Raw genomic sequence first — 13,585 nt, 5'->3', positions numbered from 1 at the left:
TCTAGGATTGTACAGTTAATTTCTTCTTGATCTATTAGAACAGTGAAGGAGAATTTCGTTATTAAAATCCTCACTTCTGACTCATTTTCTGCTATAAAATCAAAGGTGAATATAGAAAAAAGAAAAGCAAATTGCATATTCTCACTTACCAATGCTGGTGACAGTGAAAAGTATCCTAGTAATTTCTTGTATTGTTCAAAAGTGAAAAACTGAAAAGAATAAAGTAGAAATTTTATTGTGGCAAGCGCTTACCTTTATTTATATAACAACATACAATAGAACACAATTTTGTTCTGGTTGTACTATGCCAAGTTATTATGACTTTATAGATAGTTTTGGTTAAACTTAGATCAAGCAACTTTGTTTGATCCAAGCAAAGGTTCTCAGACCTTAAAAAAATAGAAATGATCAAAAATATATATCCTTACTGATACTGTACAACACTGGCAGCACCACATTCTGCTCCTTACACTGGAAAGAGGGGGGGGGAATCATACTTCTAAATTTCTTTAAAAATTAACCAACCATTTACCATATATATAATTTCTAGTTTCAAAGACAGAATTTTCCTTACAGATATATGAAAAGCATACACCCATGTTTAAGTTACTATGTACAGGGTCATTTACTTATTTCAATTTAATTTCAAGACTCATCAGTTATAACATTTTAAAATTTAAACTTTTGTCCTCAGCAAAATGCTGATTCAAGCCCAATTCGGCCCAAATATGGGCTGATTCAGCCAGAATCCAGGCCAATTTGGCCCGAATTAAGCCTCTGCAGAGCACGAGAACACGCTGTGCTGCTTGGGAGCGTGTCATGCTGCCTGGGGGCGAGTCCCAGGAAGTGCGTCCCCCCCCAGCCAGGTAAGCAAGGGCAGGGGGTGGAGGGTGAGAGGGCAGATGCCCCACCCCTGACAGGGGACTGGCATCCCTAAAAGTGATCATGAAATGTTTTTGAAATGATTGCACACTGTTACAATAGTGATCTTGACACCATTCAGCAATCAGATTTGAAAGTCTGGCATCTAGCTAGGTTGTTTAAATGGACAAAATTTATAATAATTAGAGAAGGAAGGAACCCTGCAGTTACTAACTAGAAGATGTGTAGTTATGTATAGTTTTTAGTTATGCATAGTTGACAGGGCAGACTATAAATAACTATGTTCATTCAAATTCACGTATGAATGAGCATCTTCAACCATATTCTGCCCCAGGTAGGCTCTGCAGGGCCTGCAAGGCGGAACTATTTCAGCAGGCTTTCAACCAGCCATGATTAATATGGAATCTTTGTCATCTGGTTGTTGTTTTTACTACTGGCTGTATTTCTGGGACCACCTAATTGCAGGGTTACATTTTTAGTTTAATATATAATGTTTATTGTTGTTTTAATTGTTTTAAATTTTTAAATTGTTTTTATTTTCACTTGTAAACTGAGTTGGGCCTCATTCAGGGGAGAGGCAATATTTTGAAAAAATCTAATAAATAAATAAATAGAAAGAAAGACTTTCCATGCAGTGTTGAGAGGCAATAAAACTGTCAGTACTGAGTGGCAAGATGGAGTCTTGTTCAGTTTCCTGAGTAATGGGGAGAATTCTTCTATACATCACCTTTCATATTGAGGACAATAGGGGATTTCATTTGCCTTTAATGATATCTCATAGCCAAATCTTCTGGCTATCTGGTGCTGTGACATTACTGTGTTCACTACTAGACATGGGCACGATCGGAATTATGGACTGAAAATTGCCCCGATTTTGGCGTTTGTGCCATCAGGACCGGGCTGATCAGTTCCGTCCACGGCTCCCGGTTCAGTGCTTGGGTGGGGCGCTCTATCGGGTCTTGATCGGATCGATCAGTTTACATTCGGGATTGCAGTCTGCAGACAGTCTGGCGCCAGCCATCTGTTCCCGAGGGAACAGAGCCCCGTGGAAACAGAGCCTGGGGAATGCCGGAGCTGTTTGCCCTCCTTCTGTCGCCCTGGAAACGTGAATGGAAGCCCAGCTTTCCTTGATCAGCAGGGCTTCCTTCCAACCATGGAGCAGCCAGAAAAGCGTGTGCCCGTCTCGTCCGTTTGGGAGAAGAGAGGGGAGGGCGGGGGAAGGGGGTGTTCTTCTGTAGCCATGGGCACTCGAATTTCATCCCTGCAAAGCCTGAGAGGCAGCTGTTACGGCCAAACACAGCCCTCCTGCATAGCAGACCCAGGCTCTATAAATAGCCATGTGCTGCGCAACAAAGTTTCACTTTCCGCTCGTGGGTAGAGTGGGACAGAGGCGAGCTCTCGCTTGCCGCTTTTGGAGAGAGAAAGCGCAAGAGAGAGAGAGAGAGAGGGAGCTTTAGCTTTGGGCTTCAGCGGATAGGGAATTAGGGAATAGGGAGCTATCTCCTCTGGTTCCCCCCCCCCGTGACAGTACCGGCACACTCCCGTGGGGACAGACCCCCCCGCCCCCTGAGGGGAGGTGGCTCGCCGCCGCCTCCACAGGCCTGCCGGGCCTGGCGCCCGCCATCCTCCTCACCCACCATTCCTTAACGCTGGAAACCGCGGGGCGCCCTCCTGCGTCAGCCTTCCCGATTCCCGATTCCCGATTCTGTATCGGAAACAGGACTTGATCGGTGAGGTTCGGGTACCTGGGTTCGGCGCCGCTGCGGAATCACGATCCACTAAATCGGGAATATTTTTTGGATCATGCCCATGTCTATTCACTGCACAATCCTTTATTAGCTGAAATCATGCCGTGAAAAAGAAGGAAACCAAAGCACCAAAGCAGACACAGGTTGGGGCTGTGAACTGGAGTGGAAAAATGTGGGAGGTCACTGGGGAGAGGCCATTTTTTAATTGCACACACAAAAAATTGTAGTACTAGTCACTCTCCCAAGTCAATTAACACTAATTTGAATTTCAATCGCAATAAATTACTGATATTTTCCTTGTTTTTTAAACAAGATTAATTTTTCGCATTGTGTTTCTAGCTGCAAAGATTCTTAAATGCTGTTAAAAACACAAAACAGATATCTGGATACTGGAATAGTAAATTCCTTTCTCTACATTTTCTCCACTGTTTGTTTGTAGGGAAGCATGCCATTAAAAAAAATAATTCAGACTTCTAAATGAATACTGCTACCAACTCCCTTTTAAAATCTGCATATTCTCCTGATCAAAGATTTACTCAGATGGTGACACTTCAGAACTCAGTGCATTTGAACGTTTATTTTATGTTCTCAAAATAGTTCCTACAGTCCTATTCTTTTGGAATGTTGCTTGTGGTAACCATGGCAACACTTTATGATCCTGCCTTACACTTTTCTAGTCTAACATAAGCTAGGAAGTCCACCAAGCTGTTATTACCTTCAACCATGATGCCACAACTAGTCACTTGAATTTGGTACCCCTGCACAGCTGCCTCTTTTATAAATTTATTCTCGTCCTATTTTCCCTTAAAAAAAGTTAAACAAATACTGCCCTGATTTTAATGTCTTCCATTTGAACCTAACATTTGAAAAGGAAACAAATGTTCTTGTAGTTTTACCATCTTTAAAAATATCAGTCTCATTGTGTTGGATCCAGGCTAAATTTTCCAATGAAAGAATAGTACTCGCCTGCCGTCCCTCTCCTATTGTGGCACATTGCTCTCTAGGAAATACTGCTGCCAGGGGATAGGGGACCCTGAGCAATGTAATGAGGAGAAATCTGCAAGCAAGAAGAGAGAATGAGCAGAAATTGCTAGCTTAGTCTGGATCCAACCCATGGGCTCTGACTTATGTGAGCTACACACTTGTGTGTGAAGCCCCAGATCCCTCAAATCAAACAAAGTAATGGGGATGTGCAACGTTAATGCATGGTATCAGCAGGCTGTGTTAGGTAGGATTGCTAGGCCATGCTTGGCAACTAGTGGGAGCTTTGGAGTGGGGACATGGGGTGTATGTCATCGTTTGTGCCATGATGTCACTTCCTGGAAAACCAAGAATTGATGTTGGTTAGCTCTAGGAATTGCTGGAAACTTTATGGTGTTTCTGGCAATTCCTAGAGCTACCCTATCAGTGCAATCCAGTGAAGAGTTACTCCAGTATAAGGGCATTGAAATCAATGGGCTTAGACTGGACTAACTCTTCATAGGATTGCACTGTATGTCACTCCTGAGTTTTCCAAAGAAGTGATGTCATGGCGCAAATGCTGCTGATTTGTTTCCTCCTACCACTACCACTCTGAGTGCCTTCTGGAGTGATGGCAGGCAATAAAGACTGCCAGCAGGCAGCCCTAGTGGTAGACCTCTGCATTAGTCATTTCAGATATACATTCTTGGGGCTTAATCTTCTGTCCACATCTGATTAACAGAGTAGTTCATCCTGCATCCCATACTCCAGTCTCTAGTCTAGCAATTGATTGCAAATGTCCTTGGCTGCAGAAACCAAGGTTCTAGCTGTTTCCACTATGGCTATGTATTACTTTAGCTTGGTTTTACAAGCTTCATATTGTAGCCCATAATACTTTCAAAAGATGACTAGTTCATTTGTTTCACTACAGGTTCCTTATATTGCCTCCATGTTCTCTAGCCCTTTCTTTTGCTGCCCATACTATTTTTGGATAGCTGGCATTACAAAATACTGTGTGCGTGAACACACATAGCAAATAAAAATGGCCACTATATCTACAACATCAGATAAAGGCATTAGAGAGTGGGTGGCAGAGTTCAGCAGGGGGCAGCATGTTTATTCATTGTAAGCCATTCTGCCTTTTGAGCACATCAAAATACACACTGAAGAGGGCTGGAGGGATCCAGAGGAATTTTTCTCTACCGCAAGCAACAGTTAGCATCTCTTCATGAAGGTCCACTCATACCTTGAGAACAATAATGTTTACAGGCCTGAAGGAGGGAGCTCTGACTCTCAAAAGCATACACTTTGAAAATCTTGTTGGTTTCTACAGTGCCACTGGACTAAAATAATGTTTCGTGTAGTTCTCATTTCCAGGATGCTGAGGCTTAGTATTGCTTTATAAAGCAAATAGCACTTCTAAATCTTCTAAACTCATTGTAGAATTGCCACTCACTACAGCCATTTTCAAGTTTAACAGATTTCACACATGGTGTTCTTGGAAGTCTGTGTGTCTTGTTCAACTTACCATTTAGAAATAAAGTAACCTTTTTACTATCTTTTCCTTCCAATATTTAATTCTCTTTTGAAAATAAGCCCATAGGACATAGAACATGTTAAAGTCATTCAAATTGGAGCTGCAGATGTTTAGACTCCTCTGGATGTTTTAAAGAGAGAGTGCAAAGGAAATTTCACTGCAATATAAAAGTCTCAAGCTGGGGGAGGCATTCTTAGGAAGCCTCAGGATTTTGGGGGGCAGTCCAGAAATTAGGGTGGCTTCACAGCTGTACCTCCAGCAAGCAAGGGTTATGGACAACAGGTTTCAGTTTGCACCTTCCCCTTCCTCTTGTCATTCTTCCTCTCATATTGTATCCAACAGATGAACTGGGGCATTCATCCAAGCAAAATACCTGGGCATAGCAGTGTTTGGGTCCTTGCTCTCTTAATGCCAAATTGTTGGAAACTGTCAATTCAATAAACCTGTGGCTTATTTTCACCAAGCCTAATGTGTCACTCTAGATTTTTCTTCCTGCTTTCTTCTGCAGAAACACTGCCAGTGTACATACCAACAGTACAGCAAGTATTCAGCACCACTGAACTGCCCCACACTGCCACTGAATATTCCTCCTCCTATAAAACATCCCTTTTTCTCAGTCTGTTCTAGACATCCATTATTACCTATGGACCAATTACAGTATTCTGTCTGTTGTGGAAATTCTGTACATTTTGATACTTCTCTTTCATACAGAATAAGCAATTCAATGAAGCCCAAATATCTTCATTTATATACCATCCTATAGCATATATATGAGATTCTAGATCTCTTTCTTTGTGTGTGAATGAAATACAAATATTATGGATGATCTTTGATATGGTTACTCACTTATTAAATGTTTTTTGTATTACTAAACAAATTCTGTATGAAAATTGTCAAACACAACCACGTGAGTTAATTCCCTGAAGAAATGATCATGCTCACGGTTGTGAAATTGTACCACTTAGAAATTATCAATAAATCCATACAATAATCTATAATTGTTCCAAATTAGCCTTAATTAAATTAGTGTTGTGTTAGTGTTTAAGAACAAGTTAGTTCACCATTGCTGCCCCAAACAACATACAACAAAAAGTGTTTCAAATTGTGCATTCAAACTACTGCATGCAGAATTTTGTTGTTCACTTTCTTGTTCAATGCCACTTGTAACTTTTCACGGAAATCTGGTATTTCTTAGTTTCCACTGCCCTTCATTTATATGACATGTATAAACAAAACAGTAATCTTTTAATTTTTTTCAAAACCTTCAAAATACCAGCTAATTTCCTAAATCCATAAACAGAAAAATAAGTAAGCAACAATTTGTTTCATGTGAAGTGAATCTCTTTTAAAAAAACAAAAACAAAACGAATACCAAGAAAGTGGGCAAAATCACCATGCTCCACAAATAATTCCTCATAAACATCTTTCTGGGTTTGTTTCCATAGCTCCTATTATTTAAAACGCTAACGTACATTTATCATGATAGACTGAAGCAATACTCTTATATTTGGAATTTTTTTGGTTAAAGTAAACAAAATAGTTCCTTTCACAAAATCCTAGGAAAAAATTTGCAAAATATATGTCTCTAATATATCTAATAACCAGTGCTGTCCATATGGCAAAGATACAAGTAATTCAAAGGGGGGAAATCAGAGGGGGAAAAAAGACAAAGTACTTACCATATGTCTCAAAAACATTAAGGTAAAAACGTCTGGGAACACATGCAAAATATGTATTTGCCCAACAAGATCATCTGTTAACCATTGTCCTGGCACTGTTCATGTCTTTTCTTCAAGTCCAGACTAAGTCAGGGCTATAAAGTTTGGCTTTTCATCCTTCAGAATTACCAGCTTTCTTTTCAGAAAGGGGGAGAAGAGAGAGAGAGAGAGAGAGAGAGAGAGAGAGAGAAAGAAAGAGGTACAAACAGACAGACAAAGGATCTAAAGTCTTCAAAGAGAAATTGTCTTTGACACATGGCGTCCAAGTGACATATTACCTTAATTATAATGGCTTTATTTTTACATGCAAATGGATTTACCAAAGGAATAGTCAATTATATTTTTCTTCTCAACAGGAACTCTGCCTTGTTTGTTTATCTGAGTGATCTTTTATCAGCACAGCAGTTTTATAATTCAAGGCAGCCTTTCTCTGCAACTTTCCAAGATGTGAATGGCAGGTACAGATGCAGCTGTGCAAAATTACCCCAATGGAACTTCAGTTTGTGGTATTGAATTGGGAAGGGAATCCAAGGGTCATCTAGTACTACCTTCAAGCATGAGAAATTGGGTGGTCAGAAGACATCTCTTCCTTTTCTCTAATTTGCTTCTAATAAATAGAGAATATCTGTAATTCCTTGGTGAATAAATCACAATTTAAAGGTGAAACAAAGTTCAGGGAAAAGTTATCTCAAGCAAGTTCTCCCAAACAAGCCAAGACTTAAACCAGCAGTTCCAATGAATAAACTCATAGTATGGCTTGTTTTTTTACAATTTTCCCAGTTAAGGATAGTGCTTGATTTGAATATTTTAAAATAAGAAGCCTAAATATATAATGGAAAAATTAGTTTTGTATTTATGACTATTACAGCACAACCTTGGGGCGGGGGAGTGCCCTGGAAGCCAACTAGGAGTTACTATGGCATATCCTGGCCATCACAAACACCCCCCCCACAACAGTGCAGTGGCCTGGCACCGCTCCACCTAGGTGCCCTGCTGGCATCTGGCCATGGCAGTTGGGCACGGGCATAGCCAGGTAGCAGGCTGGAGGGTGGAGCATGAGTTAGTCTGCTCCATAAGCCATCCCAGGCATGGGAACACTCCCTGTAGCGGTGGAAATTTATGCCACAAAAAATGATGGTGTAGCCCATAGGTGCCTATTGTAGGGAAAAAGTTGCCTCCCACTCTGTCCCTGTCCCTGTCTAAGCAGGCCAGTGGAGCATAGGATGCTGACTGCTATGGTGACCAATCTGCTCGTGGCTGAGCCACCTCCCTGACTGTCAGTTCCCTCCCACTCTACATAACCTCTGGTTGGGGTGCCCACAAATCCTGGTAATTAGGGACACAGCTGGAGGCTCTGCTTGAGAACCATGTGCCATGGGGCTTTAGAGCACAAGGCGGGAGAGAGTGCACACAATGGTGGGGCAGGAGTACACTGGGAGAACTTTGCTGAAACCAGAGTGTACCTTGCACTCAATCATGGGAGAAGAACAAAGTCCAGAATGTCTGACTAACAACCACCACCCAGGTTGCCTGACAGGTTACCTGTCTCCTGAGTCCCAGGAGTCCAGGGAGAGGTGAGGGTATACCAACAGGTAAGAAAGGGCTGAGGAGCTGGCTGCCCCAGCTTGCTCATTCACACCAGCCAACTCTCTGCCCCTCCAGTGTCCCCTAATGCTGGCCTCTGTGGTTGAGGCTTGCTGGTGGGCGGGCATGGCCCATACCTGCCAATGAGACAGGTGCCCAGGGAGGCATGCTTGACACAGCTGTTTCACAGGGAGGGCTCTTAACAGCCCATGTCAGGGCTCTGTTCAGACACCCTCAGCCAAGCTTCTCCCTCAAGCAGAGGAGAGAATACAGCCACGGGTCAGGGTGACTGAGGGCCAAATTACAAGTGACGAATGACACTTGAACTGCAAGTGAACAGACACACATGTATTCCTCCCTGTTCACTTGCGCTCCACTTCAACACATGTGATGAAGTGGAGCACAAGTGAACAGGGAGGAATACATGTGAGCAGGGTTTTTTTTCTGGGAAAAGAGGTGGCGGAACTCTCAAGAGGAAAATGAGGACACATACGTGTCTGTTTTCCCTTCATGCAGGTTGTGACTAGACATGGGCACGAACAGCCTTAGAAACAGAAAAAACCCACAAACAGCCTAATCTGCTGTTCTCAAACAAGCTGTTCATGAGGCCCCATCCTAAACAAACAGGTGGTCATTAAAAGCCTCGTTTGTTGCCTTCCGCAGCCGTTTGGCAACCCAGACAGTCTGGCACCTGCTGCAATCAATCCCCTTGGCAACCGGAGACAGGGAGGGACTGAACTCTGTCTGAACTCCTTCTGGCTTTCCTTCTGGCTTTAACCCTACAAAGTACTTCCAGCAGAGAGTCCCGTTTTTGCCACTGTGAAAAGAAAATGACAGCCAACGGGGAGACGCATGGATCATGCCTTTCCCAGGGTGTAATCTCTCTGCAACTTGGGGGGTCTTCAGAGGACAGTGAGGACTATGTCCCCTGCAAATTTGGTGGGTATTGGACATTGGGAAGGTCAGTTTGTGGGGTGCTGCCCCTTGCACTTGGTAGGAAAGGGCCCTTTAAACTATCAGCTGGCAGGCAGCAGGAGGGGATTCCCCCCTGCCGCCTGCCAGCTGATAGTTTAAAGGGATCTTTAAAGGGCCAGGTAAGTGGGTTTGATGGGAGGGGGGCTAAGTGAGGGGGTTTGGGGGTGGGGGGGTTCTGGCCCGACGAACAACGAACATGTCCGGGAACAGTTCATGTTCGTCCATGTTTGTTGTTCATGGATGGCACCAAACGACGAACAGGGTGTTCGGGTCCCCCCCCCCGTTCATGCCCATGTCTAGTTGTGACCCATCAAGGAGGCCAAGGAACATGACCGTTTCAGTCCCCAGAGGTCCTTCTTCCATCTGAGCCCAGGCCAAGGAGCCATTTCCCAGATAGCCTGCGACTCACCCCCTGTCCTGAGAAGAAAGCATGAGGAATGGCTCTTTTAGCTCTGACTGCTGCACAAACAGGCTCAGCTCCTGTCCTGAGCGAGGGAAGAAGGCAACATGCAGCCAGAATCCTCTTCATTTTTGGCAGTTCAATAAAATCTGAGTCGAACAACTACTCCCTCCCTCCCTGTTTGCTCACCTGCCGCTGACAATAGCTCCCCCCACCCCCTCATGGGGCAGTCCCATAGCACATCTCCGGGCAAGTCACAGCGGAAAGACAAGATTTTATCAGCAAAAAAGTTCCCCAAAGCCTCACAGCTGATGTCTAAATTCAAAATTTGGCGTTCTCCCCTTGATAGGGAGACCAATGACCGAACCACTTTAAACAATTTTGCTGGGCATGAGCTAGCTGAAACAATGGAGGCTGTGTAAAATTCTTTCTTCACAGCCTTCACTGCCATCTCATAGGCTTTCATTAATGTCCTATAAGATTATCTTGCCTCTTTGTCTTGAGATCGTTGCCACCCTCTTTCAATCTGTCTTAGCTCCCACTTCTTCCATCGTAGCTCCTCTGTATACCAAGGAGCCAGTCTGGCGCAGGGGCGAAGAGGGCAATGGGGGGGGGTGACTTTGTCAATGGCTTCAGAGAGATGGGCATGTCAGACTTCCACCAGCTCATCCAATGAACTGCCAGAGGGCATCAGATCCATGAGTCTCCATAGGCAAGTATAAATCAGTTCGCCGCCCTTGCAGGGGGTGGTGGTATATCCAACTGAGCCTTCAGAACTGAGCGGTCTGACCATGGCACCAGTTCAACTGCTTCCCGATCCACATTAATCCCCATGCCAAAGATCAAATCCAGCGTGTGGCCCGCTTGGTGTGTAGGGGTTGATACAATTTGGGAAGAGTCCCAGTGCTGCCGTGGAGGACACCAGGTCTGCAGCCTGGATGGAGGTGGCATTGTCAGCATGGACATTGAAATCCCCCAGCACTACCAGTCTGGGGTACTCCAAAGCCCACTCCACCACCACCTCCAACAGGCAGGGCAGGGTATCTGCTGGTGTGCTAGGCAGTTGATACACCACACAGATAGCCAAACTCTCCTTGGCACTCCACACTAGGCCTACACAGTCAATGCCAGAAAGGGGTGGGGAGCTGCCTGAAGGAGAAAGACTCTCAGGTAAGGATTGCCACCCCTCCTCCCGGCCTCCCATTCGGGACTGATAGAGGACCAAAAACCCAGGGGTGATGGTGGTGGTCAGTTTTCTCAAGGTGACTGTTTTGCCCTCCCTCCCTCAGGTCTCAGTCACACATACCAGGTTTGTATCATTCACAGCGAAAAAGTCCTGCAGTGTTTTGGCTTTGTTATTTATGCACCTGGCATTGCACAACATCAGTGTCGAAGGAGGGCTAGTTATCCTAGCTCCACAGCCAGCATATCTCGGGATGGGATGCAGGTTAGAAGGACACCAAGCCATACCATATCTCTGTGGTCTTTTCATCTCTGACTGGGTTCCACTGCCATACCTACCCCATCCCCAGAGGATTGGAATCCCCAGCTCCATACCGGCCACCCTCCTTATTCACCACCTTCTGGATCGCTCCTCTTCCACTAACCAACACTGAGCATTCAATAATGTCCAGCTATACTAACTAATTCCAAGCCATACAATCTACAATTATTACCAATGGGCAAAACCTGTTTACCCACAATCCAGTGGCCATACAAATATTAAACAATACCTGTTTAACTTTTAATCTATTTAATTAAACGTCCCAAACATCCAAGTTATAGGACCACTTTTGATATGTTGCTTTACATTCATAGCAAGGACTAATGTGAGCTTTTATATGTGGCTTGGTTGTTACTTGGGAACTGGTCAACCACATGTGCTGAACTCTGATTGCAAATTCACCCAGAAAATATTGCATCCTCATGTAACATCTTCCTGACTCCATATGCAGACTGAGTCTTTCATAAAATAATTTTAAACCATCATTTATTTTGTAAATTTAATATTTTCTGTTGGAAGCCACTTTGAGGATAGGGTTGAAAATGTTCTTTAAAATAAATACCTTGGAAAGCCAATCTGTCAGGGCAGCATCTATGAGTGTATCTGAAATAGCTTCTGAGACAGAATAATTTTCACAGTACTATTTGGAGAATAAGTAATATCAGGTTTGAATAGAAGTAAGCCCTTTATTTATTTAGAACTTTTTTATCCCACATTTTTTTACAAGTACTCAAGGAGGCTTACAAACATAGATAATTGTAATAAATAAAGCATCAATCAATAAATAAAACAATTAAGCAAACTTAAAAGTAACAAGAAGACATTATAGCAGCCCCTCAAATTATGTTTAAAAAATGTAAAATGCTTTTCATTACAAAGGTCTTCCCGAACAAACAAGTTTTCAGACGGCACAAGAAGGTGAAATGGGATGGGAGGGCCCAGTCAGACCTCATTTATGATTATAGTGATTCAGAAAAGAGAAAAGAAAGCATTTCTTCATGCAGCCACATAACTAATTTATTACTTTAGGTGCAGTTGTTGCCACAAGTTTTTTAAAAAGAGGATTGTCCAGATATGAGGAGGATACGTCCATTGATGGCACCAAGTCGTTTACATTGTGCCATTCCTTGAGTGACATACATCTTAGCAAAGAAAGAGAGGGAAGGGAAACAAGGTATGAAATGCCGGCAGATGCAGTTCGGAGTTCTTATTAGGCTTTGCTTCAGTTGGGTTCTCTAGAAGAAGACATAAAATACCTCATAGCTGCAAAAACTAATTGTTTCGCTAGGGATTGCCTTTTTTTTAATATAATGAGGAAAGGCTTACCTTCACTGCTCTTTTGGGTGTTTCAGCCAGGATTGGAGGGAGTATGCCTTTGTAGAAACCAAACAAACTATTGAAGCAAGAAGACAATGAAAATTGTAAACCAGGTAAAAAAGAACATTGGCCAAGTTATAATTCTGTTTTCTTTTCAGAATAAAACAATCTTGAGGAATTCTTCAGGACAGCCCTTATTGTTACAGTAAAATTCTGTTTGGGGCTTTTTAAAACAAACAAACATGTCTTATGTAACTATTGCTATAGTCCTTAAATTACTTCCCCTGAGATAATGTTGCTGACTTCATTAAGATTCAACAAATTCTTCAACAAATTCTTCGTTCATTGTACCAATCTGGGTTTACGTCACTGGGACAGGAACCATAACTGGCAATGAAAAAGCACTAATTTAACCCACACAATCCTTGTGGATTAGATGACTGTTTCTTTCAGTCAAAGAAGGAACAAGGTCCTTTTTTAAAAAAAATACAGTTGTTTTTAAAATCATATTTAGTTTGTCAAGTGTTTTAGATGATTTTTATTATTTTGCTTAGTATTAATATTGTTATCGTTAGTCAATTTGAGGGTGCCTTGGGGATAGAAAAAGCAGGCACAACACTTTAGTCAAAGAAATAAATAATCAAAAGTGGATCCCAACAAAAATACACTTATGGCAAACTTACGGTGTATGTTTTGTATTGTATTTTTAGCTCCAGTTTAAAATTGGTTTTATGATTTATTTTTATTGTGCTCTTAAACAGTATTAACTGCATTGGTGGCCCAGTTTGGGCAGAAAGTCAGGATCCAAATACTGTAAATAAATAAAAATAAACAAACTCATAACAAGATTCTGCTGGCAATGATTAACAGTGCAATCCTGGTGAAGTCAATGGACTTAAACTGGAGTAACTCTCCATAGGATTGCACTGTAAGTTGTGCATGGTTCTATCTGTCTCACAT

At 42.7% G+C, this 13,585-nt stretch overlaps 1 protein-coding gene across 3 annotated transcripts in view; it reads right to left on the bottom strand.

Annotated features, from left to right (window-relative positions):
* Positions 1-13,585, bottom strand: part of SLC25A21 (solute carrier family 25 member 21) — a 452,302-nt gene that overhangs the window by 36,021 nt on the left and 402,696 nt on the right. For all 3 annotated transcript variants that reach the window (XM_054972241.1, XM_054972242.1, XM_054972243.1), the window contains 2 exons: positions 12,635-12,701; positions 150-209 (listed from right to left, as the gene is read on the bottom strand). In XM_054972241.1, coding sequence (XP_054828216.1) covers positions 150-209; positions 12,635-12,701 — 127 coding nt within the window. The remainder of the gene's footprint in view (positions 1-149; positions 210-12,634; positions 12,702-13,585) is intronic.

The sequence above is a fragment of the Eublepharis macularius genome, chromosome 2 (genome assembly GCF_028583425.1).
Source record: "Eublepharis macularius isolate TG4126 chromosome 2, MPM_Emac_v1.0, whole genome shotgun sequence".
Lineage (NCBI taxonomy): Eukaryota > Metazoa > Chordata > Lepidosauria > Squamata > Eublepharidae > Eublepharis > Eublepharis macularius.
The sequence above is the reverse complement of the archived record's forward strand: the minus strand, read 5'-3'. Positions and strand labels throughout refer to the sequence as shown.